The sequence below is a fragment of the Chamaea fasciata genome, unplaced genomic scaffold (genome assembly GCF_029207755.1).
Source record: "Chamaea fasciata isolate MVZ Bird 193981 ecotype frontalis unplaced genomic scaffold, bChaFas1.0.hap1 SCAF_7, whole genome shotgun sequence".
Lineage (NCBI taxonomy): Eukaryota > Metazoa > Chordata > Aves > Passeriformes > Sylviidae > Chamaea > Chamaea fasciata.
This window is the reverse complement of record NW_027094092.1, coordinates 24,901,765-24,929,014: the sequence shown is the minus strand read 5'-3', so window position 1 is coordinate 24,929,014 and position 27,250 is coordinate 24,901,765. Positions and strand designations below refer to the sequence as shown.

General features: G+C 47.0%; 1 protein-coding gene across 1 annotated transcript; it reads right to left on the bottom strand.

Annotated features, from left to right (window-relative positions):
• Positions 1 to 2,676: 2,676 nt before the first annotated feature.
• On the bottom strand, positions 2,677 to 21,385 carry SPINT1 (serine peptidase inhibitor, Kunitz type 1). The gene is made up of 11 exons (XM_066188054.1): positions 21,232 to 21,385; positions 20,578 to 21,049; positions 12,860 to 13,011; positions 11,356 to 11,494; positions 10,084 to 10,254; positions 9,363 to 9,389; positions 8,319 to 8,444; positions 7,352 to 7,402; positions 6,388 to 6,558; positions 5,663 to 5,719; positions 2,677 to 4,619 (listed from the first exon to the last, which is right to left on the bottom strand). Exons 2-11 carry the CDS (start codon positions 21,005 to 21,007, stop codon positions 4,423 to 4,425), a joined length of 1,521 nt encoding a protein of 506 aa, XP_066044151.1. The 5' UTR covers positions 21,008 to 21,049; positions 21,232 to 21,385; the 3' UTR covers positions 2,677 to 4,422.
• Positions 21,386 to 27,250: the final 5,865 nt, after the last annotated feature.

The window sequence follows — 27,250 nt, the reverse complement described above, 5'->3', positions numbered from 1 at the left end:
GGAGCGCCTGGCTGGCTCCAGCAAGGCTCCTGTTCCTCTGCATCTCCCATCAGATGCTCGCTGTCATTTTGTGTATTCTCTCACGTAGGCTGGCTCTGGACAACTTGGAGAAGATGGTAATTAAACGTTGGGTGGCCTCTGCAAAATCTCCTAAAGCTGTTACAGGAACTGATGATTAGTTTCAAAACTCCTGACACAGCTGGAGATGAGGACATCTTGGAGAGGCAGCTACCAAATGAGGGCCACACAAACTGTCACACCTCATGTGGCACCTTGCCCAGGAAACACTTACTGGTCGGCCAAGTTTCCTTGCAGAAAGGATCCTCCATGCCCTGTTAGGTGCTGCAGAAGAGATCAGAGCTGCTAGAATTTCTAGAGGTGACTGAATTTCTCTATGACTACAACCTATTACAATAACATGCAGCTCTGTCCTTGATAACCAAGGGAGAGTGTTTCCTATTTCTCTCTCCATTTTTCCAAGGAGAAAAAGAACAAAAAGAGATTGTCTGGGAAGTCTTCACAGGCTATTTCTCACACAGGCACTATTTTAGTGAGCAACGCTTGCTTACCATGTGGTGGACTAGACTTCAAATCTGCATGTGCCATTTAGGAGCTCAAAGCACACTGCAGTAGGACCAAGTCTGGTCATCCCTAATGCTTGAAGTAAGGTGGGCAGAAGTGAGATTCAGAATCTGTCTTTATATTATGCAGTGCTTGCATACAAAATTGTTCCTTCTTTCCCCCAGCTTTAGAGCTCTTCTTTTTAACCAGAATGAACAGTTTGATCTCAAAACCAAATAATTTCTTCCTTAGGCAAGAAATTAGGCCTGAGGGCTGAAGTAACTTATCAGAAAGTTTCACCCCACTGCAGCTTTTGTGTGTGGAACAGTATTTTGGCCTGCCACTGTGGAGCCATCCTTTGTTGTGTCAGGGCAGCTGCTGCACTTGTTTGCAGAGCCATTGTGCCCCGGGGCAGCCAGAGACACACGATGTTTAGCTGTGAGCTAATGCTTCCTGCATCCAGGCCACTAAGCCACGCAAACCCTGCGAGGTCCCCTCCAGCCTGCTGGGATAATCTCAGCCAAAAGCTCAGGCAAATCCTCCTTCGTGACAGTCGAAACAAGGCGGCTAAGCAGCTTTGCTGGTCAGGAAGGGAGAGGTTCCGTGGTTATCCTTCTGCAGAGGTGGACACCACCAACAGGCAGACTGGACAATGCAAAGGGGCGGTAGTTTCCCCTCAGTGAGGCAGCAGCTCCTGGGGCCTGGCAGGAGCCTGGCTCCTCAAGGCTTGCAAACTACCCTTTGGAAAACACTGACCTCTGTGGGGAAGGCATTGTCTGCATACACTGCAAGGACAAGGGGCAGGTCGAGACCTGGGAGCCTCCTGCACCACAGAGCAGCTGTGGGGAATGCGTCAGGAGCTCCACACCAGGAGGAGCAGCTCTGCCCTGAGCCAGCCCGTAGCTTCACACAGCTCTGTGATCCTGGCAGCTGGGGAACAGGGAGGATGTGCTCCCTGTCCGACATAGCCAGTGCAGTGGGGCAGCTCAGCTGTCACCAAACATTGCTCTTGCTTGGGGCAGTAAGGCAGCGGGGCAGCCTCCCCTCACCACTGGCCCCTGAGGAGTGGGATTCTCATTTTGCAAAGTTTCAGACTCTGGGCTCCTGTTCCCATCTGAAAATTTCCAAGAGCTGAGATTTCCTAGGAAGCAGGAGCTCTGGTGTCGGGCGGGGGTGCAGGGACTGAAGGCAGGCGGGACTCGGGGGCTGCAGGCCCAGAAGCTGCACAGGAGGGGCTCAGGCCAGACCCGCAGCCTCCGGCAGAGCTGTGCCCAACACCAGGGGACACAAAGGTGTAGTGTAAGTGAAAGAGACTGTAATGTACGTACCTGCCTCCCTCTGGAGACTGTCAAGAGAAGCAGTCCCGGTTTTCGGTGGCGCTCCAGGCCAGGGGTTACCGCCAGGAGGGGAGAGGTGACCCCATGGGCCAAGCTGAGCTGAGCAGAGCTGCTCCTGGAGCGGTGCTTCAGGGGACAGGAGGGATAATGTCTGCACTTATACCTGTAGGTAGCTGGAGATGGCAGGATATGAGAGCTGGTGTGGTCATGACAGAGCAAAGCCCACAGCCCAGAGCAGAGTGCGGGGAGAACGTGTTCCTGCTGCGAGCAGCAGGTAGGAGGCCCGGCCAGGGTGGCCAGGTCAGTGGTGCAGGGCAGGTCCACCTGGTTGCCATACAAACCCACTGCCAATTAGCCAGTTACATTCAGCTGACTTTACATCGCAGTTGCTGAGTGATCACCAGCCTGAAGACACAGTTAGAGCAACTCCTGTTTGAAGAATAGTGTCTGCTTTGGGTTTCAGACCCAAACCAGTCTGACCAGCTGGAACCCAGTTTCAGGTTACACCCTGCCTTGCTCTCCGGGTGACTTAGTGGGTAATAACCTTTCTCCCAGAACACCTCATGCAGTAGTTTCCTCTTCAGGTATTCACATATGTTGCATCCCCTGCTCCCAGCCCTCCCCACGCCATGGGACCACTGCTGCAACGGTTCTCCCAAGATACCATAGTCGAGATACCACAGTCGGGGCAGATGAAAGGGTGTGAGATAGCAGGCATGGGAACGGTACCTGCCCCCTCTGCAGGTCATTGCTCCTCAGACACCACTCCCAAGCCAGATAAGACAAACATCTCCTTTTTATTATCAGAGCGGGCACACAAAAAAAATAAATCAAGACATTAGGTTTATTGCATAGGCCATGATAGGCTGTGGGAAAAACAAAGAGATGGAAGAAATGATATGAGACAGATCACGAAAAGGAGGAATCTGACCCAGGAATGCTGAGGCAGATGCCTGTGATGGGGAGAGGCATGCAGTCAGATTGCCAGCAGACTCTGGGCAGTAGTTTCTTTCCTTTCAGCCCAGGCATTAGCCCAAGGAGGTGGCTCTCCTGCACTCGAGAGGACCTGTGCCATGTCCTGAGCTGGGAATGGCTTCACCAGAGTGTTCCAGAACCACTCTGCCCTGAAAGAGTCCAAGCGCTTAAACTGAAGTCTGTACATCGATTTATGCTTCTTACACACACACACACACACACATATGCACATACACACACACATGCACGCACTGGTTTCCTCTCTCTTCACAGCAGTTTTCCAAGAGCAGCAAGCACTGGAAGTCCAGGGATTGGTGCCAGGCCCACAGCTGGCAGGGCATCAGGCCCTTCACAAATAGCTTCTTCTGCCTCAACAGAAATCCTCAGCTCACTGAGGTACAAGCCCAGACCAGCAGACGCTGCAGGACAGAGCTCGAAGCATCTAATTGCACAGGGACAACAGGGGAACATACAGAACCAGGACTGGGACCAGGACACCGCCAAAGTGGGGATTTCACATGTTGCCTTGGGGCCAGAGATGAGCTTTGGACCTCCCAGAGCTGGGCTGGGCTGATCTTGCACCAGAAGGGATGAGCCAGCAGGAGTAAGGAAGCCTGTGGACATTAGCTGGTGGCATCCAGCCCACTCCTGTGCTCTGGGAGATGCCAGGGACTCAGGTCAGGCTGTGTGCCCAGAGGAACATGCAGTAAAACCAAAGCTGCAGCTTTCCTGCACAATCAACAGGAAAACTATGGACGTTTACTTCATGTGAGAATAAAGAGATATTTTCTCCATGTGTTTGGGTTCAGGCTGAACACTGGGAAAGCAAGCAGGGCAACTCACAGAGAGAAAAATTGTGAACATGTACTGTACACCAGAGACTGCAACACAGCAGCCAGACAGCAAAAATTCTTTTCTGTTAAAAAACAAAGCCTAGTGACTTAAGCAGCTATTTCTGTCTCTGTCCATGTTGAAAACAGGAACTGCTGGAGAGTGTCACAGAGCCCTTGGATCAGGTCTGAATGATTATGTGAATCCCACAGACCTCAAGAGATTCACCATGACCAGGCAGACTGCTGCAAGGCAGAGCACCTTGCAGAGGACTGGGAGAAGGGGAGGAAAATACAAGGTTAAGTGGCAGAAAGTGACACTGAAAACAAATTGCTGGCTCTGGTGAGCTTGCACTATTCACCAGCATGAATGCTACACAGATTCAGTTCCAGGCTCCTTCAGGAAGCTGAGCAAAGTTGTGCTCCAGGTTTGAGCAGGAAGAAAGATGCAATTCAGAGTTTCACTGGATTGTTTGAGGTTAGGAATGGATGGATGTCAGAGAGCAACAGAATGCTCCCAGTTCCTGACTTTCCAGAGCAGCAATTTAGCGTAGACAATCACAAATACTAGTACTGCCAAATCACAGTTGAATCTTGGCCTGATGCTCCAAATGTCTTCACAGAGAACGAGTCCTTCAGGCACAGACCTGTGTCTAAAAACAGAACTCCAGAAGCTTTGGGGAGTGCCCCAGTGCTGAACTGGAGAGAGAGGCTGTAGGTCAGACTGGTTTGGTAGCACTGCTGTAGAACAGACGCTCAGTGTCCTCTGTGGTGGAGAGGGTTGAGTTGGTCGCAGTGGGAGGCTGACGGCGGTGGCTGTTCTTCTTCCTTTTCTTCAGGAAGAAGTAGCCAATGAACACCAGGACCACCATGATGCAGATCCCAAGGAGCACAGCAATCACCACCTCAAAGGCACCTGCAGGAATACGTGAACATGTTAGAAGGGGTGCTCCACAACCTCTGATGCGGCAGGAGTGGCCAGGATGAAGCAAGCACAAAAGCTGCTGCAGAAATTGTGCTGGCAAAGAGAAGAGGCAACACCTGGCTGGGTGGTCACTGCACAAGCAGCAAAGGAGAAAGATGGCAACTGCAGGGCACAGCCAGCCTGTCTCTCCCAAATGGTATTTCCCATCATTTCCCAGATGCACCACGCCCTCTAAAGGCTGTTCTGTGACTTTGGCAGGCTTGGCCATTTGACAACCGTAGGAATATCAAATCCTTCTGCAAGAGCAGCCTTGTGTCATACCTCAACAGGGAGGCCACCAAAGGCTGGTCACAGAAGGCACCTCCTGGCTGGGACAACACTGAGGGAGAGAGCTATGGAGGATAGGCTGAGTTTGTGGGAAAGTACTCTTAGCAGTGGTGTAAGCACTTGTTCTCCAGTCTGCATCATCAGTGGAGACAGTCAAACATGATGCATTTGAGAGAGGGTGTGAATTTAAAGATTAAATTAATCTCTAAGATTTAAGAACATTAACCTTCATGTGACATTTTTTAAAGAATTTGTATTTCAATAGTGTTGGGCTTTTTTATTGTTGTAGAGAGGTTTTACAGGGTCATCACATTTCCCACAGTCTAGCACTTGATATTATTCACATATCCACTTGAGCTTTCCTTCTTGTAGAAATTAGTAGTCCTTATGTGAAATTTGCCCTTGGGAAGAGTTTTACTTCCCATTTTTTGATGTTGAACAGTGGAACATTCATGCAAGTTGATGGAAAGAAAAAAGAAGTCTCTGTATGAGCTGCTGAGTCACAGACACAGGAAAAAATGGACCACAGTTGCACAGTGCACAGAAGCACCTCTTTCTTGCCACTGCCAGCATCCCACAAATCCCACACTGTTCCCTCAGCTTCAAAGGGTGTGGGAGAGAAGGTTACTCTTTGCAAAGAAAGACAACATGTTTTTCAGGACAAGGAAAAGCAACAAGAAAGATTGGTTGGGAAAATTGTTACTCACTTAACATAGCAGTTTGGGACTCAAATGATTCCCATCTTCGGCCAATGACATCCGCTTCTGAATTGGGAACACAAAGTGCGGGAAAAAGTTTTACAAAGAACGTTGGGAACAAAGGATAAGACAGGTTTCTGAGGAGCATATTTCCAGTGCTCTGAAGTGACTGAACACACACAGCATCCCTTCTCAACAGCCATGGTACTGAACTCTCAGGGCTGGCTGTGAGGCCCAGCGTAGCAGAGGGAGTTAGTTTGCCTCTTAACAGATACAGTTTGGCAGAATCCTTCCTGTTGGCTTCCAAAGCAATGTGTACCAAGTGAAGAGTGTAACCCTTTCCCTTTTTTGTTTAAAACTTCAGGCTAGTATGTGTCATTGAGGATTTTCTCAATTTCTCCTCTCTTACTTGGGGAGACCTGGAGCCAAGCTAGGAGATAAGATTCTCTTCAAAGCAGATATATCTCTGTTTAGTTTTATCATCCTCCTTTGTCTCTTTTTCAATATCAGCACCCAAAATGCTTTCCAGCTCTGTGAAATGACAGGCTGCATTGCAGAAAGATGCTGTAGATCCACCATCCCCCATATGCCATACTGTAGGTCATGGCCAAGGTTTGACAGCAGAGCAGCTTTGACTGAAAGCTCCCAAGGCACTGCCTCTTTGGGACCACAGAATCTGAAGTGGTTTTCCCAGTTTGATCAGTAAAACTCCAGCCCTCACTATGTTTGCTTACTTGTGATGCCTGAACATGATTTCATACACTCTTCCTCTTGTTCAAAGTTGTTGCTGTTGCCACCACAGCCACCGTAGGTGAAGGGGTCACATTTCTCCAAGAACGGGTTATAGTACCAGCGGGAGATGCTCTCGGTGCACTGTCCAGTATCAGGCAAGTCCACACAGTGGCCTGGCAAAGCAAGGCAGAGGTGCTTTAGCCCAAGCAGTGTCTTCCCAGAGCAGCAAAATTTTCTGCTCACAACAAAAGAGCACAAGCACCATGGCAGAGGAAATCCATAGCCAGAACAGTGGCCCTCAGGTCCCCACTGCTCAGCTGCCAGCTGGTCAAATTGGCAATGCCAAGGTGAGCTGGCATCTGCCATAAATCCAACTACCAAGCAGAAAAAAGAACATCAGAGTGTGCAGTCATGGTAAACCCTGGATTCACTCCCCTGTGGAAATGACATGTCCTTCCTGGGAGGCAGAAGGGAACACGAAGAGCCTGGACACACAGAAACCACAGATCAGCTCAGGTGTCCTCTACAACTGAGCTGCATTTAAGTGACTTGGAATATACTCTTTTAGCCCAGAGATAGGTCCACTGTCTACAGTTTAACAAACAAGGCAAAGATATGGGATTGAGCAGAGACATTGCTGTGTCCCCCACACTGCTTTGGTTTTCACTATTTCCAAAAAAAACCGTGCGGCAGGGTTTTGTACAGGCCAGGTACTGTGCCCAGCAAACAACATGCATGAGATCTACCTGGATGGAAAAAGTTTAGGCAGGAGAGTGAAAGCCTGCTGTCAACAGCTGTCCTCAAGGTAAGAGAACAGGCCCTTGTTCATTTTCAGTACAGAGACTATTCAGATGCTACACCTGGTTTTGGATTTATAGAAGGAAGCAGTTTTACCATGGAACAACAAACTGAAGAAAAAAACAAAAGCTGGCAGAGGTCAGCCTAGGTGCTCTGGATGGTACATACCTTGCTTACGTGTGACATTGATTTTCTGCAGTCTATTGAACTCACGAGCATCTGCAAGGGAAACGTTTCATGTTAAAACTTCTATGACCAGTTGAAAAGAAATGCCTCTGTCCATTCAGACATGGGCAGACAGGGCTTTCCTGCACATTCCTTTGCTATCACAAGCCAGAGGAAGGGAGATATCATTTGATGTTCTTACGTATCTCAAAGCTATGAGAGGAACATGGGAAAAATAAAATGTTGTAATAAGAAACTCTTCCCAATTTCCAATCCACAGATACAGAGACAAAACTAAGGAAAACAAAGGGTGCTTTCTTATTTTTGTTTTCCATCAAGAAGTATGGGAAAAGTTACTCCAGGTTTTAAGAAATATAAAAGAGCACTGGTGCAGAATATGAGAGGGCAAGAGAGATGAATCATAGGCTTGCAAATCTAAAAAGGAAACAAAACACCCATACACAGGAAAGAGATTATGGGAATTCAGAAGAGGTGAGGAGGGACGGAAGAAGGGAGAAAATGGGGTGGGATTTGAGCATCTCACCACCATGCATTTATATTAGCATAAAAGGATATTAAGGGGACTGTGCCACTGGAAAGACTTAAGAAATAGTGGTTTCCTTCCCCATTTCCCAACTCTTAAGAGAGCAGGTGAGGTGACTCAGTGAGAAAAATATTGAAAGGGGACAGAAAGACAGGCCTGAAGTCTTACAGATAGGTGCAGAGAAGAGAGTCAAAGTGTATTTAAGAGGCAGGAAACACCATAGAAGGAAGGCAATCTCTTGCAGTCAGCAAAGATACAGGAAATGGCAGAACCTGCAAATGTAATACTGTGGAAAGAGATAATGCAGGGTCAGGAGATAAGAACAGAAGACAACAAAAAAAGTATTAACTCAGCACCTGTAACTTACATTGGACCCATTGCTGGGCAGATGGTAAAGTTCTCCGAACTAGAATTCAAAGTACTTACATTGCTCACAGTACATCTCATCCGATTCATCGGCACAGTCGGGAGTTTCATCACATTCCAGATAGGCATCAATGCAGCAACCATCCTTGCATCTGAAGAAGGGGGCCTGACAGTTCCCATTGCATACTGCATCAGAAACAGTTCAGATAGCTCATTAAAATTCAATGTTTCTCCCTGCCAGATGCTTTACGAAGGACTTAAAAGCTGCTGATAGGGCTGGCAAACAAGAAACAAGGCAGATTGGTAAAGGTCTCTCCTCAGTGCCACCCTAAACTCAAAAAAAAAAGAAAAAAAATCCTGTTTGTAAAGGAGACATTGCTCTGGAAACAGCCATGTTTCCTCTCAGAAAGAAGTACATAGCAGGTGGAAGCAACAATGAGCTACTCAGGAAGAACATGGAGATATTGCCCAAGCATGGGGGAATAAGTTAGGAAAGCCAAACTGAAACCTGCACACTGGGCTGCAGGAGCTTCAAACCTCTTTGCTCTAGAGGTGCTCCCAAATGCTGAGTACTGTGCTCAGTTCCGAGCTCCCCAGAGACAAAAAATACTGGCATACTAGGGTAAATCTCAGCAAGAGCCTGGAGCACAAGACCTAGCGTGAGGAGAAGACAGAGATTATAGAAGAGACATTCATTTTGGAGCACAGTATGATGAGCAGCAACAGACAGGAGCTGCAACAAGGGAAGGCAATTCAATATAAGTTGGAAAAATTATAATGAGGGTCATCAAACACTGGCACAGTTTGACCAAAGTGTAAAATCTCCTTTTTCAGAGATACCCAAAACTGAACTGGATACAGTGCTGAGCAACATAGTGTGACTCAAAGCTGCACCTGCTTTCAGTACTGGGTTGGATCAGATGACCTCTAAAGGTAATCCCCAACCTAAATTATCCTATGACATGAAAGTGAAAGGCTTAGTAAAGAAATTAGTCTCCAGTGCCTCACTTTCCACACTGAGTCCTAATCAAAAGCCACAGGAATGGATATGAGACACTCAGCCCAAGCTTGCAGTAGGATTACATTGTCCTATGGGAGACTCACCTGGCTGTTGTCGCCCACCAACAGAACCTGAAGAGACAAGGGGAAAAATAAAATAAAATAAATTTACCACCACAGCATTTTGTCAGCTTAAGATCAGTTTTATATTGCTTTCATGTATCACAGGAGAAGAGTGCATTATCTGGAAGGAGGCCCTGGATTACAGAGGTGAAATATGGATGCCCACCACTCAGAGATCCAGATGAGTTGTACCCATGTGAGGCAGGCCTGGAGAAGCACAGGAGAACTTCCCACCACAAGCTAAATCATTTCCAAATTGTCTTTCTTTTCCAAGGCTTTAACCTCGTTCTTAAGCTGTGCACTGCAATGGGCCTGGTAGAGGCTCAGCCCATTTATCTGAGCAGTACTAAATTGTTCTCAGCGGCTTGAGGGTGCCAAGGAGGGAGAATAATTCCATTTTGGGAATGAAGCACTTCCAGCCCCCAACTGCACGATGCTGCTCTCTGAATTTAGGTTTCAGATGCGACACAAAGATTTGGTGAGAGCTTCTGCAGCCAGAGGAATACCAGGGACACTGTCCAGTGCTTTAGGAGCTGGATGAGATACATCGGCAGCTTAAGACAATGACTGCCCATCCATAATTAGCCCAGTCTCCTCAGTTTACTGGGCTCTAACTAGGTGTCAGCCAAGAGGCTGCAGTACTTACCCACAGGGGCATCCCAACCCTGTGAGAAAGAGGGGGACGGGTTTTTGAAGGACTCACCTCTGACATTCTTGCAGGCGAGTTCACACTCCTCTTCCCGTAAGTAGTTATTCTTGTTGGGCTTGCAGCCACCAAAAATGAACTCCTCACACTGCTGAAGGCTCGGGTTGTAAAACCAGCGTGGAAAAGATCCCCGGCACCAACCCACCTTCTTTGGAGTCAAACAATGCTCTATCAAGAAAGTTAACAGAAAAGGGTCTGGGTTAGGTAAGTCCTTTGGAAGACTTTCTGTTTTGCATATGTGAAGGCAAACAAACTCTTCCAAAGGACATGTCTGAAAGGTTTACAGAATCTTGATCATGGAGAAGGAGAGTAGGGAATCATGGAATGAATTTTTTTATATGAAAGGGAGGGTCACAAAACCAAATTAAAAGGTACCACATCCATAAAACAACAGGAGCTGCATCTCCACACAGCACATAGTTAAGCTGTGAAACTCCTTGCTTCAGGAGGTTGCTGTTTTTCGAAGATTACATGAAGTCAAAAAGGGATTCATACATGGTTATTAAACACAAAGACACCATCTTCTGCTTAAAAAAATCTCCCAGCTGCAAAATCCTTGGGGATTAGTCAAGCATAGTAGAGATTTAGTGATAGCATGTCATGCTCTTGCACTCTTTCCAAAGCACCAACCTCCGCACACTGTTGAATGCAGTGTATTGGAGTTTGGTCAAACCTTTAGCATCACTTGACATGGCTGCTCTTATATTTTTATGGTACCTGAGGTAGGAGAAGACATCTCCTGCTCAGCCACTAGTCAACCATTTGTCCAAGAACTCCTTACTCCTAATACACTAGTAATGCTGAACATTTTCATCATTAAACAAAACCATTAAAGAAAAAAAAAAAAAAAATCCAGGGATGCACTGAATGTCTTGCAGACAACTCCACCCACCCTGCCACCTAAGGGCCTTCACCGCAAAACCAGACAGTCAACAAGACCTTTCACATTCTCCTGTTTTGCAGCCTCAGCTGCACCCCAAGCTTCATCCACTCTGGTGTCACCCAGCAGACAGCAATGACAGGCAGAGCAGATCGGGTTATTGCAGGCACCATCTCCTGCAAGGGTACGTGAAAACCCCAAAATAGATCACTATGAATGCAGAGACCCTGCACTACTGGTGCAGGCTATTACTGGAAAAAGCTGACATGCAAGTCCAGGCTCTTGGTTGTGCTCTTCCTCCATCTACCCCTCTGAGAAGAGCACCAATAATGCTAGAGCAGCACCCAGGCTCAAGGACTCCAGATAGATATGTGTGGGCTCAGGCTCACCTTCTGTCTGCTCAGAGCTCAAGACCATGATGGTGATGTTGGCGAAGTCTTGCTGCTGTGCAGTGTCTGTGACAGTGAGCTGGAAGACGTAAGTCCCCACCTGGAGGTTGGAGATTTCTACCTGATCTTCTTCGTGCTTCTGAGAATGCAAAAAAAAGGCTTATGTAGGAGAAAAGTACTTCCAAGGAAGGAGTGACTGAAGCTATGCAAGGTCCATGTTCCTGCATTAGGGAGAAAGGAACTTGGATGGAATCCTTCCAGCAGATGTCTGGCATGAAAAATGTCTCAGTGCTAGATAATCCCCCCAAACCCAAGGACTGGTAACCCAGCTGGAATAGAGAGAGAACAAGTACCACAAGCACAATTAGATATTTCATGTTTTGGGGCATTGTGAAAGCACGAGGGAAAATAAAACTCTTTGGAGAGGAAAGAAATACCTGTAATTTTTGCTTTACTTTTTAAAACTTAAAACCTATTATGAATCATTTACTTAGTACATATGGAATAAGGTAGCTGTATTTAATTATTTTGTCAGAAGAGAAAGCCACAATATTACTGACACAACCTTTCCTTCTATATTTACAACAGAATTGGACCTTCATTTTCATGTTATCTCTGGTTTTAATTAGGTTTCAAAAGAACACAGCCTTGCCGTATATATTTTTTATGTAGTCAATACAGCATATTAGGGGAGCTCCCCCTCTCCACAGAAATTGCTTTGGTTGGGCTAGGGCAAAGGGAAAAGGAAAGGAGCACTTGCTGAATTACACAGGCCCCTTGGCACTCTAGAGTTTGTCACTGCTGATGTTCAAAATCAGTTGTGGACCTGATGTATTCATTTGATAATTCTTCCAAAAGGTGCTGAAAGAACTCCCTATCAACTCCATGGCTTTCCAAAGCATTTTGCAGAAGTTTAAAAGAAATAATTTGCCCTTCTAAAGCCACAATTTCACTTTTAACATCTAGCAAACAAGCAGTGCTCACACCCCAGAAATCTTGGATCCAGACAGGAGTCACGAGTTCTGCTCCAGCTCAGATAAAATAGGAGGAAGAACCTAATGCTTTAAAGAGAGGCAAAGTCCAGGAAAAGCCCCAAGAGAACAGAAGCAGGGCCTGACACTGGATTGTTCAGAAGTGGACAGAGTAAAACTAAGAGAAGGTCCGCCACTGAACTACAGGATCATGGGACGAGAGGCAGCTCTTGCATGGAAGCTCTGCCCTCTCAGCTGCTCCCACCCAGGCAGGTCAGGTGTTGCTCAGGAAGGCTCGTGATAGCATCCTGTGCAGGGAGCCTGAGACCTTATGAGGCCAAAAATGACACTTCTAAGTAGTGTGTGAGAGAGGGAGGGCAACCACAAGGAGTGCTCCACAAGTTTTGGGAACAGGCTCCTGGGTGGACTAGCTTGAAGAGGGAAAGACAAGTTGATCTTTAAGTCAGGGCTCTGACTGACCAACCTAGTGCAGACCACAGGTGCCACACAGCAAGCTGCTTGCAGCTCCCTACCTTCATCTCTGCAGAGGGGTCACCAAGGATCTGTTTCCATTCGTAGCTGACTATCCCATGGTCATCTGTGCTCTCTGTGCCTCTCAGCATCACTGGCTCCCCTGGCTGTACCCTCATGTCCTTGACAGCACGGGCTATTGGAGGGTGGTCATCTGCAGAAGAAATGCAGAACAAGGCTTGGGTAAGAGGTTGAAGGGTCCAGTCCTTGTTTTCATCACAGGAAGACAGGGGAAAGGGATTCTTCCAGGCTAAATCAATCCAGACTTCAACTGCTGAAAGGAAAACACTTTGATATGGCTGTGCTCCTTGCAACCTGAGCAAGAAACAGGCAATCAGTACCATTATTACTGCCATCACTAATTTAGTAAGTCCACCATCCACTATTGCAGTCTCTTTGAGCCAGTTGGCTCCTTGGGCACTTCTGCCCACAGGAACCACCACATGAGGGTGGCCCTGTGGCTAGAGCCATTGTGCTTCTGAGAGTGGGACCACCTCCTCACAGAGCAGCACAGAGCAATGTCTGCCCCTCACTTAGGGAGACAGCCTGATGTGGATGTTGAAGAGTGTGGAACAGACTCTCATCATTCCTACCACTATCTCTAAGCACTACATTAGTGTATTTAACCAGAGCTATACAATGTGGGACTTGGATGGGAAATATTTCTCTTCCAGCTCACCTTTCACCTCACTCTCTGACATACATGCCTTTAAAACAGCACAGAAACACCATTCATGAGATTGTTATTTTTGTACTGTTCCACAGATTAGCTTACCAGCAATTTCCACAATCTATTAAATGTTCTTCCAGACTCTAAGTCCAAGAGATGAAAACTGATCCCTGTTCTTGTGCCAGCAAGAACAGCCTATACAATGACAACACTGAGCCTGACTCATAACTCCTTTTGGCCTGAACGTCTCTGATCACGGGCTTTGTGCATAGCTCAGCCTGTAAAACTCCACCTGGTAACACCTGTACCAAGTCCAAGACTCAGTGTTCCAGCTCAACCTGAGTCTTTTGTAAAGGCACCAACCATCATTTATAAGCTAGATAGAAATCACTCTGCCATTACACTGTTATATCGACTGTGACTGAAGGAGAGGATTAGTGTCCAAACCCCTTAGAAAATTACTCCATTAGCTGATTATTTTCACTGTTGCAGAGTTGCTCTTAATTTCCTGTTTGAATCCTGTGTATCTAGATTCAGATGCCAGCTGCTGACTCTTGCAGTCTACTGAAGGGACATTTAATACAAGGCATACGTACAAACAAACCTGACATCAAAACAGGCCACTTAGTTATTTTGTCACCTGGTACACACCACTGCAAGCTCTGGAAAGGGGACACATTCTTGCCATTCCTGCTAAGCAAACACCAGGAGCCTGGCAGGAAGAAAGGCAGCCTACTCCCTGCCACGGTCCTGCTGGGGTGAGCCCAGTAGGTGGGTGCAATTGCACAAGGAAAAGACCAGTTTTTCAACAACACAGAGGCTGATCCTCTAACTCGTGACTCCAAATCATGTTTTTCCTTGACATTTTTAAGCATGTACACTTTAAACAAAAAAATTACGGGCCAAACACCCAGTTACTTTGGGTTGTGGGTTGCATGATCAAGTAAAAGCTCAGTTCTATTCAATGGTCAGGAACTTCTCCAGTTCCCACCTCTGACTAGCCAAATTTACTGACTCTTCTCACATCCAGAAGAAGAGTCAAGAGTATTTCTTTCTTTGTGGTGACTGCCAAGGAGTAATGCTCACTAGAAATTAAGGACTTGTTTTTCAAGTCTATCCCTTTTCTCCTTAGGATGCCTGAAAGTTCAGTGACTTTGGAGTATTTCTGGCACCCTGACTGTATGAAGCCTTCCCTGGCAAGGTGGCTGTTCTCCACCTGAGCTTCAGAACCAAGTGCTGACCAAGTCAAAGTGAGTATCAGCAAACTGCTTGTACAATGGAGACTCCACTCTGTTTTGCTCTGAGAGTCTGTAGGAAAAATGAAAGTTACCTTTGCTATAATGCTCTTTTGACCATGGAAAGTTTCTGCTGTAGAACTCTGTAATTAACAGGGAGTTTAAAGCTTTATGATGCTGTCTGTGGCATGCTCTTTACTGTGAAACATTCTTCTGGAATCACATCATAAGCGACAATTTCCACTCCCATTTATATAGCACATGAGTAGGGGATGTATCTTTTCTTTATGATTCCACAGGAAAACTTGATAGAGGAAATCGAAATTGCTTAAAAAAGTTTTATTACTCACACTGTATTCACGCCTGACACCCTGATTTTCACTTTTTAAAAAAATTCTTCTTGTTTAAAAGCTCATGCAGTCAGTGGCTTGCCTGGCTTCACCTCTAATGAGTTAACTTGAACCAAAATTGATGGGGGAACAGGAATTTAAAAGATGATAAATTTCTACAAGTCTTCAAAAGTAAGCACTCAAGTGGGGGGAGAGGCCCCACTAGGGACCTTGCTATGCAATCCTGCAGGCACCATTGAAATCCCATGGCAGAATGTACTGCCAAGCTCACATCTTGGAGGTTTTTCTCTTATGGAACTCGGATATTAGCTTTTGCCCTTGAGATCTATAGAAAACTAGATTTCCTCTATTCCAGAGCTCATGCAGATACACCCTGAGTAGCCAAGTGTGCTCAGAACTCAAAAAGCTGAGCTTTTTGACTACAAAGCAATGCTTAAAAATACTTCAGAATGATTTGAGATTGTCATTAGAAAGAGCTGGAAAGCTTTCTCATGGTGACTGAGGGGCCCTTACAGCCCACTGCTGACTGCCTTTGCAGGAGCAACTTGCAAACGAGACAAGTGTGGCTTGCTCTGGGGACACTGAGGCACCAGGAAGGGAAAGACCTCACCAGGGACAAAAGTCACTGCTCAAAGCCACTGACCAGGCCAGGAGCAGAGACAGGAGCAAAAATGAGGCCACCCAAATTCCAGCATCCATGAGACAGAGGACCTTGGAGATTTCAAGCGTCAGAAGCCAGTGGAACCTGTCCGCTGCAAAAGCAGGTGGGCAGCAGTGTGGCTCTTCCCATAAATGCAAAGTTCTGCTCCTGCATTGCTTCCAGGGAAGTCATTCAAAACTGAACAGCTTCTTCATCCATCCACACTAGAAAACTCTCCATTTCCATGGGCAGAGGTAATGAAGGATGCTGCCACAGTATTAATTTGCCTAAGGTGGAAAATTTGCCTGAGAGAGAAGGGAACAAGGCAACACAATGCAGTGCCTGGAGAAAGAGAAATACAGGCTCTTACTTTAGGGCTTAATCCTGGCTGGGCAGCGAACACAGTCATGACAAAGCAGTTTTCTAACAACTCATGCACAGCCAAGCGGCTCTCACCATTAGTTTCTAGAGGTTTTTGTGGTGGTTTGTAAGTGGTGCAACACTTAAGGTCAACTTAACCTCTCTAAAACAATACAGTACAACTGGATTATATTTTCAGAATAACGCAAGATGCTGCTGCCACTAGCTTCCCTCCATCCTTCCTCAGAGTGTGGGAAACTTATTTGCTTTAGCAGGCAAAGACTCTCCCACAGGTGTTTATGCCATTTTAGTAAAGATTAGTTTTAGTAAAGATTGGTTTGTACCTCCAGTCTCTTGAAGAGGCTGGAGCTCTGGAGACAGGACATGATGTAGCCAGTAAATGCTGCATGACAAACGCTGATTTCACAGCAAGCAGAGGGGAAGCCCCTCATCACCCACTCTGAGCAGGGAGCTGGACCAACTGGCCTTCCAGGACCCCTGCAGTACACATCAGCCTCTGAATCTGGGCTGTGGGTACTGACTGTGCAACTTCCCATCTCCTGGCCTGAGCTTAAGGATGAGCAGCTGGCTCAGGGCTTAGCCAAAGTGGGACCTGTCCCAGTCCCAGCTGTGATACCAGTGCTGCTCATTTTAGTTACCCACAGAATGGAGACCAGCATGGGACCAAACATTTGAGGAGGAATGAGATTCACTCTTGGGGAGCTTTCCTTTTGGAATCTATTACCAAAGTTTTAGCCTGAAAATCTCTCTCCCCATGGTGAGGCAGAAGCAGACATATCTGATCAGGACCCCGTGGTTGCCAAGCACTTCCCATCTCCCACTCACAAGCCCTGGATTCAACAGGAGGAGGAGAGTGTCACTGAGCATTTCACAACAACCACAAAAGGTTTGGTTCAAGAAATGTACAAAGGTTCAGGGAGGTTATTTTCCAGTTTCACACCCAAAACTGGTTTGCCTAGACCAGAATAAGCTGGGCTAGTTACTTAAACACTGGGCTCCATTATAACCAATAAAGTGCATGGTGAGCCTGCCCCTCCCGGATGAGCCAGGCAGAAAACTCGCACCAAAGTTCAGGCTGAAGAATCATATAAGAAGATCATGCCTTTTAACAGCAACATCAGAGACTTCAGGCTGTATGTTAGCTGAAACAGTCAAGAGATAGTGCCAAGCTGTCATCACCAGCTTACGAAGAACTCAGAAGGTTTTGTTCTTCAAAATACTGAAAATATATTCAGAAGATGTGCAGAACCCAGATTCCAGCTGTATTCATTGTTGCCTGTACCACAGGTTTTTTCGAAGTCACACCACTGTAAGAGTGGCCACAGTGGGTTAGAGCAGGCACCCCTGTCCCTGTGTTCAGTTGCCAACAGTCTCGCTGTGGATGCTTGAACAAGGGCAAGAGCACTGCAAGACTATGCTCTCTCAGCTTTCAGCTACTTCCATCAGGCTCCAGAAACACTCCAAGATTAAATTTGCCCATTCAGCAGCCCTGAGCTGTGTGCTCTCTTTCAAGTGTTACCTAGTCTCCTCCCAAACATATATAAACCTCTTAATTTAACAGGCCTGCTCCCTGCAGTAGCAGGAGTAGTGTGATTCTTACAACATGTGACTTTTTTCTTTTAAGTCACCCACTGGGATCACTAACTGGATATTTCATTATTCACTAGAAAAAACATGCATTTAATTCTTATCATTGAAGAGGGTGTTGGAAGAGCGATACAGGTAAAGGCTCCTAGGACACTTGAGAGCAGCACTTACAGGAAAGGAATGCACGATAAAGCAGCAGATAAGCTTCGTGCAGACCCTTAGAGCCAGAATCAGGGGGCTGACAGTAACCTGGGATCCACAGTCACAAAACTTCACATTTTAGCAGTGATACAGCACAACAGCAGGAAAACGACACAATTTTGTCTCTGGTCCAAAACCTGGGCCAAGATTTTGGGAAGAAGACCTGACATGCTGAAAAGAGCTTCCTTTAACACTTGTTTCACCTGGACCTCTTCAGGCATCCCTAAAAGGTCCCGAAGAAAAAATGCTGTAGAGCTTCCTTATGCTGCCAGGTGAACACGCTCAGTGCCCAGAGGCTCCTTCATCTGGCCTCCTGCACCTGCCCCATTGTGCCCTTCCTCTTTTCCCCCTCAATGACAGGCAGGCATCCACCTTCCTGTCCAGACAGGTCCTGCATGGACCCAATTCCAGCATCATGGCTGGAGGGGCTTGGGGTTTTGGTTTGGATTTTTTTGATTTGTATCTGAATCAAAACGGACATTTGCATTCTTAAGTGTCTCATCATCTGCTGTGGGGAGGAGGGCTCAGCTATTTCTCCAGTAAGATAACTCCCTTGGTCTCTTTCCTCTGCTAGCCCTCCAGTGTCATTCAAGGTGATTCGGGAAGCTTTTGGTATCAAAGGTAATGCCTAAAAATTTCAGAGAGGAGGGGAACACATTTCTCGTCGAAGCACAGCACAAACATCACAGCCTGATCCAAACACACAGGGGTGAGCTGCCCAGCAGCTGACACTACAGCTCGAGACCTGCCTGGCATCCAGCAGCCTCCAAAGGTCAAACACAGCTGCAGAAGAGACCGAGCCCTTCCTACACCCACAGCAGTCCCAGGCACAAGCCCCACGTGAGTGAGGAGAGGCACGGCCGCCTCCAGGCAGAGTAACCCGAACTGCATTTCTGGAGCGCATTTCAGTTCTCACTGATAAGCCCTCCTGGGTCTTCCTGCCCTACAGTAGCCATCCCAGGATGGGTGAAAGGAGCACTAGAGATGGATTGCAGGACAGCAACTGCATGTTGGTGGCTGGGGTGCTGCACCTTGGTGCCATATTTTAGCAAACATGTCACTGCTGGTCACAAAGAGAGGTTGGTGACCCTGGGACACTTTCTAAAGATCTGCACACATGGAACACCAGACCCTGGGACCAGCCAAGGGATGAAGGGCTTGCAGTATTCTTGTATGAGGCACTGCTCCACAGAGGTAAAGAGGCTGAATTACTCAACAGTACATTGTATTTTAATCTAATCTTATGAAATTAGGATGTACTGGAGATGATGCATTCCCTTTTCCTCCTACAACAAAGCACAGGAGTTTAGACAGCTGCCAGCATGCCACCTCCAGCCTTGGTGATGCAGCCTCCAGTTCCTCCCTAACTGCAGCTCCTGCGAAAAGGATTTTGAGCCTGGAACGGAGATGCGGGAGAACTAACTGAAACAGTGAGACACCTTTCCCAAAAGGCCCTAAAATCCAGTAGGAAGCCACAAGTAGGGACAGGACCAGGAGGACCATTTCTGCCGTTCTGGTTCTGTTCAAACCAGCAACACCCAAGGGCTGTTTCAGGAAGTTGTGCCCTGCTCCAAACCCCTCACACTGCTTCTCAGGATGGAGAAGTGGTCATTGTGGAGTTTGGGGCCATTTCCCATCTCCAGCACCCACAAGGCCTCAGGCTGGCACATCTCAGCAGAAGAACAAAGACCTATTCAGCTCACACCATCAAGCCCTTGCACCTGGATGCTCCCCTTGCCATTTTCAGTGATCCTTTCCTTCGCACAGGTGAGCTGGGAGGGGGTGTGAGGAGGATTACCCATAGAGATATCACCAAACAGCCCTGCCCAGGGATCAACAAATGATAAACTGGTTATGGTTGCCAAAGACTCAGCCAGGCTAGAGACATGCCAGCCTTCTTATGCTTCAACCAAAACACAGAAGGAGGGGGCAAAAGGAGGAACTGCTGTGTTTTTAATGTTTCCGAGCACACTGCAATTCTTCAGAGATGGCAGGTGGCCATCTTCAGATTAGTTCATTTTCCACCTGGCTCTCTGTGTCCAGGTGCAATCTTTCAGAGCAGGGAAACAGGGACTGGGGAGGGGAAACCCACCTCCAAAGGGGAAATTTTATAACCAGCCTCCCCCAGCAGCAGTGATCAGCCCCAAAAAGCAGAGCAATATTAACACACTTCACCATCCAGGCTGCTGTTAAATAAAGGTAAGTGGATTGCACCCTGCCTCCAGCCCCTGAGCAATTAAGAGATTAATGCAGCCCTTTAAAACTTGGTGATGTGTAGATTTTTAGAGGATTTCACTTTTCAACCTCAAAGGCCCAGGGGAAGGGAGAAGAAAATCAGTATCTTTTTCTTTACATTTTCAAGTAGGAAAAACTCTGACTTTGGTAATGACACACTCCACCTGCTTCAAACAGGTTAAAGAGAGATTCCCTATTCATTTAGTAACAGGTAAACTGAGGCACAGATCCTAAAAATGAGTACTGGGGTTTGGGAAAACCTTTGTGTCAGAAGAAAACATAGAAACACCATCTTTAGCGTCACTCTACCCCGAGTGTTTGGCAGCACTGCTCCTCATATGATGGCCGGAGGAGCTGGCACCAAGTAACCATTAATGCTCTTCCAGACCGGGTTTGCAGGGATCCATTACGGGCACCTTACCACTAGGTCTGTGATTCTGCATTGCCCGGTAGGAATCGTACACATCCCTCTTCAAGAAGTTGAGAAAGCCGATCTTCCTGGCAAACCTGCAGACGAAAGCCTTCTCATAGAGGCAATTGAGAAGAAAGCAGCCCTGGATGTGGTCTTCATCCGAGCCTGGGCGCTGCTCCACCAGAGCCAGGTTACAAGTGGGGTCCTTACAGCAGGCTCTCATGCAGTCCCGGCTCCGATGCACCATGGGGGACGACAAGAAGGTGGCTCCATTCTGAACGGAGGCGTCTGTGTCCAGCACCCAATCCGGCAGCCCTGCCGTGAAATTCTCCAGGCACATTTCACCGAAGGGTTTTTCCTTCTGCCCTTCGCCCAAGTCCAGCACCAGCACAATGCAGACCCAGGGCACAAACCACGGACCCGAACTCCTTCTGGCCATCCTGGAGCCCCGACTCTCACTGTCTTGAGTGACAAGCTTTTCCTAAAGGAAGGGAGAAGACATTTGAAGCTAAGAGGGACGGTGTTTAAGTGTGTGCCAACCCGGGGCGAGAGGGAGCCGGAGCACGGCCGAGGCTGGGCTCCGGATTCCGGCTCGCCCCGAGGTGGCCGGTGTGTCCCCTGACCCCGCTCCTCGTCCCCAGGCGTGTGCTCTTGGCCCCGCACCTGGGCGCTCCCGGCTGAAGCCGCTGCTGGGAGCGGGGTGTCCCCGCCGCCCCGCTGTGCCTCCGCCGCTCAGGTGCGCCTTCAGCTGCGCCCAGCGGAGACAAAGGCTCGGCGAGCACAGGAAGTGAAAACCAACTCCCTCAGAGTTGGGGAGGGGGGGGGAAGAAATCAAGTCACTCCCTCCCTTGCATGCTGAATTGCGTAAGAGGAAGGGGAGGAGAGACAAACTGGTACGATCTTCTACTCGCCTTGGAGCGGGGCCGGGGGCGGTTCTCTGGCTGCCGGAGATACGAGAGCAGCCAGGCCAGAGGCGCATCCCACCTGTTGGGTGCTGGCTGCATCCCCCTGCTAAGGATGCTCCAAAGAACTGAAAGCCGAGAAGCAGGCGGTCTGTGCCCTGTGGCAGTCGCCCTTGTGCTCCAGTGTGACCACTGACACGGTACACCCATTAGCCCGTGTCTCGCTAACCCAAATGAGTCAGCTTTGCAGCCTCTCTGCGGTGCCCACCGCCGTTGCTGCTGCAAGAGGTTTTGTGCTCAGTGCAAGCATCCCAAAATCACGAATTTCTTGCTCTTGGGACACTTTGTTGTTTTTTTGTTTGTTTTTTTGTTGTTGTGGTTTTCTGGGGGTTTTTTTGGGTTGGTTGGTTGTTTGTTTTTTTTTTTTTTTCAGTGAAAGCCCTCGGGATTATATTTGGAGGCTGCCTGAGTGACACAACCCCTGCTACCACAGCAGTGAAAATTTTAAGTAATCACCCCCCACTCATGAGCAGCATTTCATTGTTCTCAGTCTCGTATAGGTTAGCTGTGGTCCAATTGTAGTGCCCTTGCCTTGCAGGACAGTGCTGTTTGGGGCCACAGGAAATCAAATGCTGCCTGTCCATGTATTTTCCCCCTTTGTGCTTCTACTTGCAGGTCCATGATCAAATTCCTGCGTTCAGCACATACAGCTGTGTCATCCACCCCCTTTGTCTGTAAACAGTCCTAAAACCCCTGTGCAAACTGCTCTTATCCCTCTGTCATTGTCCTTAGGAAAGCTGGGAGGGTTGATAATTTGCTTAGACATTATTTATAATGAAATATTTCATCACTTAAAATAACAACAGCAAATCTGAGTTGGCATTTCATGGTATGTCTTCAGAAAGAGGTAGTGAGCAGCAGCTATGCATCAAACAGCAGGTGACTTTGTGGTTTGGGAGACCATTCTGGTGTCCAGCATTTTGATTCTTGCTGTTTCTTTCTGTACCTCTGATCCAGCCTTGTGTATCCTCACAGGATTTCTTGAGACTCCTTAGAGACATGTTTCCTGCCTCCTGGCTGTCACAAGCACCACCAAAAGATAATATTGTGGGAATACTATTTTTCCATACCTCTCATGACTTTCTTTGGCCTGATGCTGACATTTGTATAGTACTGAGATCTGTTGGGAAAAGGGAATTGATCCTATCTGGCAGTGGTAAGATATAAAAAACCCTTGAGAAACTGATAGGAGAAAACATGTATATCTGCAGAGCAAAGAGATGTTTGCTTTCCTCATTGGCTTTATGAATCTCTGTCAGAAGAAGCATGGGTGTTTCCCACTCCATTTACAAACTAGATCTTCTGAACCTGCCTGCAGACCATGCAAGCAGTAAAAGGGGTGCTGATCTTGTTTGTTTTGCCATATTTGAACATTTAAATATATGCAGGAGAAATAAAAATGGCAACAAGGTTGTCTCCTATTCTGCACTGCCTGAGATGTTCTACTGGGAACTGTCTCTTATGTTTAACATGGAATAGATTTTTCCTGGATAAATATTCAAAGCCTTCAGATTGGAGCCAGGTAAGGCTCAGTGCAGTTCTCTGACGCAGGAGCAGGGAGCTCAGGGAGCAGTTGTCCCCATGGCAAACCAGTGACTGTGTTTGGATATCCACACTGGCAAAATTGTGCCTAAACACTGCCGTTTGGTATTTTTGTCTCACTGGCAATAATTTAATCTACCTCAGCAGTAGTGTTGTGTTATAAAACCTGCCACAGATTTCCTGCAAACCTGAAGGACACAATGTCTCTTCTGCTTGTGCCAAACAATATAGGAGTAATGTAATTCCTACAAAAAGAGCTGGGAGAATTAAATGATTGGCATCCCTAGTGTCTCCCTCCACTTAAAAAAAAAAATTTTATGAAAGGATGAGCCCCTTTATAAGAGGATGAATCCTAGCCTTCAAAATAGGTGGTTTTATTAGCTTTTACTCTTAGCAGAAGGCTGTGCTAAATTCTGCTGCAAGGTTTTCTGCTGCTCACCCTGTCTTTATAGTCAGTTTTATTCAGTATATTCAGTAACAGTAGCACAGTTTCTAAATATACCCAGTTTATTCCAGAGGAATTCAGTGATTAAAATTATAATTGAGATTGGGCCCAAGACTGAGGATTCTACTAGGAACCCCTCTCTGTGGCAGAGCTCTTCCTCCAAATCGGTAATTCAATTTTTGCTCAGCTAGCCTCAAAATCCCATTACAGCCCTCATCTTCTGCAAAATGGATAAATTCCCATGGCTTCAGCTGACATGTATTATTCATGTTAGCGTAAAGGGAAAGTAGGGTCTGTGATTTTATAACTTGGGAGTGTTTTTAAGGGGTCCTGTAACAGTGAGTCATTGTTAACTTTTGTCTGTCTTTGAAGTGTCTGCTCTCAGTCTGGAAATAACCATTCCAAGGATGACTCAGGGGGTAAACCACACCATGGTTTAATATTTGACTAAGATAAAAAGAGATCTTAGACACACATGCCTTGTAACAAATGCAGTGCAGGAGTCTCCATCACCTGCCTTCTTTCTCTGTGATTGCTCTTGAGTCCACAGCACCTTTGGAAGTTGGATACCCACCTTCCAGGAGGAAGTGACTCCAACAGGCAGAAAAATAAGGAAGACTTGATTCAGGTTCCCCTTTACCACGCAGTGCAGCCCAGCTCCATGGCATCACAGTCCACAATGACTTCCTCACAGCAGCTTGTCCCACCGGCTGCTGCAGACAAATCCATTCTGCTGTGTTTTACCTGGGAACTGCTCCATGTGTAATTAACACTTGGGAGACAGGTTTGCTTGTTTGTTTTGTTGTATTTGCCTCAGGTTAAACCTCCTGGTGTGGTTTAGGGGTGAGACCCGGATGCAAGTGACGGCACAAAGATGTGGCAAAGGAAGGAGACAGGAAGGAATCTCATCAGGCTATGACTAACCACTGGTCCTGTGGAACAAAGCAGGAGAAAGGATGACAGGCTGCTGAGTCCTCCTGAGAGCCATTCCCATTGCATCCAGGTAGCTTTGGGGAAGGGAGTTACAATGAGGGTATATTTTTTCTTTGGGGATGTTTTTGTCTACAGTTGCATGGCGCTGGTCTTTATTTTAATGTTGCTGGTCTAGGTAAACCCATGAGGGCAGGAGCACTGGGAAAGGAAGAAGTGGAAACAGTGTCTAGACGGGTTACACCAAGAAAGTATTTGCATTTTTGTCCTGTATATGCTAGGCTTTTGCAGGGAGATGGGTATGGAAATGTGAAGCAAAGAACCTTCAATTTGCAGGAATATTTATTTGCAGAATAAACTTAGATTTCCCACTGAAGTTCTCATGGATAACTTGATCTGTTCTTCATGGCACCTGTGAATAGAACAGGATTGGCTGTAGGGTTCCCTATAGACTCTCCTCCATTACTTCCTACAGCAAACGCATCCCCAGAAATCTTCTTTCAACACCTTCAGGCCAGCTGCCAGTGCCTCTTGGGAGTGTCTGCTCTCCCCTCTGCTTGTAGATGGCAATTTCTCTGCAGGTGTGAGCAGTACAGTCCCTGCAAATGGAATGGTACCCTTTCAAGGGGGTAATAAACTTCATAATAAACTTCTTGGTGCAAATGCTGTATAGCCTCTGCAAGCCTAAAATGTTGAGAACAGACTAGCCTTTATGCTTCACTTGGCTGCCAGCAACAGAGGCCAGAGGAAAGGCAGGTGGGCAGGCCAGCTCACCTGACCTGTTTTTGCTGAGACCTCTCTATTCTCTGAGTCAGTGCCAAAAATGCAGTTTTGGGTTAATCAGTCAAATTGGGAAATGTTTTCCTCTGGCACTTGTCATTATTCCTTCCCAGTGCCCTTTTAGTGCCTTGTGAAAGGTGAGCCTGTCAGGAGAGAGGAGTAAGGCTGATCACTGACACCTGGCTGAAGAATGTAGAGGCTTCTCAGCCTATGCTGATGGGAGGGTGGTAGTACTTTTCAGGTGAAGCTGGGGACTATATGAGCTGGATATCCTGGTCTGCTTCCTTACATCTCTAGGAGCTGAGGGTGAGAGATGATGCATTCTCCCTCTACTCATTAGAACTCTAGGGCAATGGTGCAGCCTTTTTGGTTTCCATGCTCCCATGGAGACATTGAAAAATAAAGAAAGTGGGTGATGGACATATCAAGATGCTGGGTGTACTGGGGTTGCTTACTTAAGGCTCTGGATTTTTAAAATCTCCAGTCTTGTCTACACTGTCTTATTGCACAATGTTTTTTCTGTGGCTACTCCTGTTCCCAGGAGGGAACAGAACCTCTTTATCTTGTGGTGTCACTGTAGTATTGATACAGTCACCTCTGCTGGCATCTCTGGTTTAATTTGTGCTAACTATCACATTTGCAACCACAGGGAAAGTGATTATTTTCTAAAGCAGGTGAAGAGTGGCTTCTGCTGTCTTGAAGGGAAATGTTCCTCACTAGGCTGGGACTCAAGGGAAAGGGGCCAACCTCGTTCTGTGGAAAGATGAGCTGGTGCCCTGCTGAATTATTAAGCGCACACCGCAGTCATCAGCTCAGGAGGAAAGAGAAGCACCAGCTTAGGTCACAGGTGTGGGATGGAGATTACTAGCTTCAAGAACAGAGGAGTGTAACTGGATCTGACTCATGCCCTTGGATGCTCTGCTGCCTGGATCAATGTCACAGCTGTTTGGTACTATGATGCCTATGCTCAGCTTGGTTTGGTGGCCCTGTCTGGCACCATAGACAGTTGTAAAAGTCCAGCTTCACAGTACTTAATACTCCCCTCCTTTCAGAGGCACCTCACTTTTAGGGTAGGCCTAGAGGACCAGCAGCCCCAGGTCACACAAACGGAAACTGAAGCATAGTGTTTCTTTCAGTCTAACAATTCAAATGTGTTGGCCACATCTAAACTCCCTTTATTCACCAACATAAATGATATGTAGATTTGCAGAGGACATGATTGCAAGCAGCTGCAGCAGGAGGTCCATGGGAGTTTACGTGTGCACAGCTCTTGTGAAAAAACAAGTTGTCTCATTAGATGATTTAGTTGCCCAAGTATGTGTGTTCACTCCAGAGATTTTGGTCCAGGTTGTATGCCTGAGGCTATAGGGAGAGATAACTAGATTGAAAGTATGATTCCATCTCCCAGCCATGCCTGAGATCTCTGAGATTCTGTCCAAACAAAATGGTGAATATCTTTCTGTCCCTTTGGCCACGTGAATCTGCTGTGATGCAAGCAAAGGACTGGATGGGGTGTGGCACTGTGAAGGAAGTCTGTAAGCTGCTTCTTTTTTGGTGGCAGCTGGCATTTACCAGCCCTGGCAGGTGGCTGGTGCACCCATAGGAGATGCTGCCTCATTCAAGGGGACAATATCCCCCACCTTGAATGAGGCACCCAGTCCTGTGCCTGAAGGAACTTCTACCACACCCTCAAGGACTGATCTTGCACTGGTTTTGCTTCCTCTTCTTGCTTTAATCATAGATTAAAACAGTTTATTACTGGAGGAGGCCTACTTTATCAGTAAACTTTTGTTTCTATATTGCCACCTTCTTATTACAGCAAATTCATGACTAAACTGAAATAAACCAAAACAGTATGATGAACATCCTGTAATCTGGCTCATTTTGGATTACAGCTTTCCTGAGAGGATCTCTGACATTATCATCTGAACGTCTTGTTCAGCTGTAGGATGGCACTGATGGAGCAGCAGGAGGGCTTGTGCCCCTTGTTTGTTACTTTGTTGATAGAGTACAGGCTTTGGAG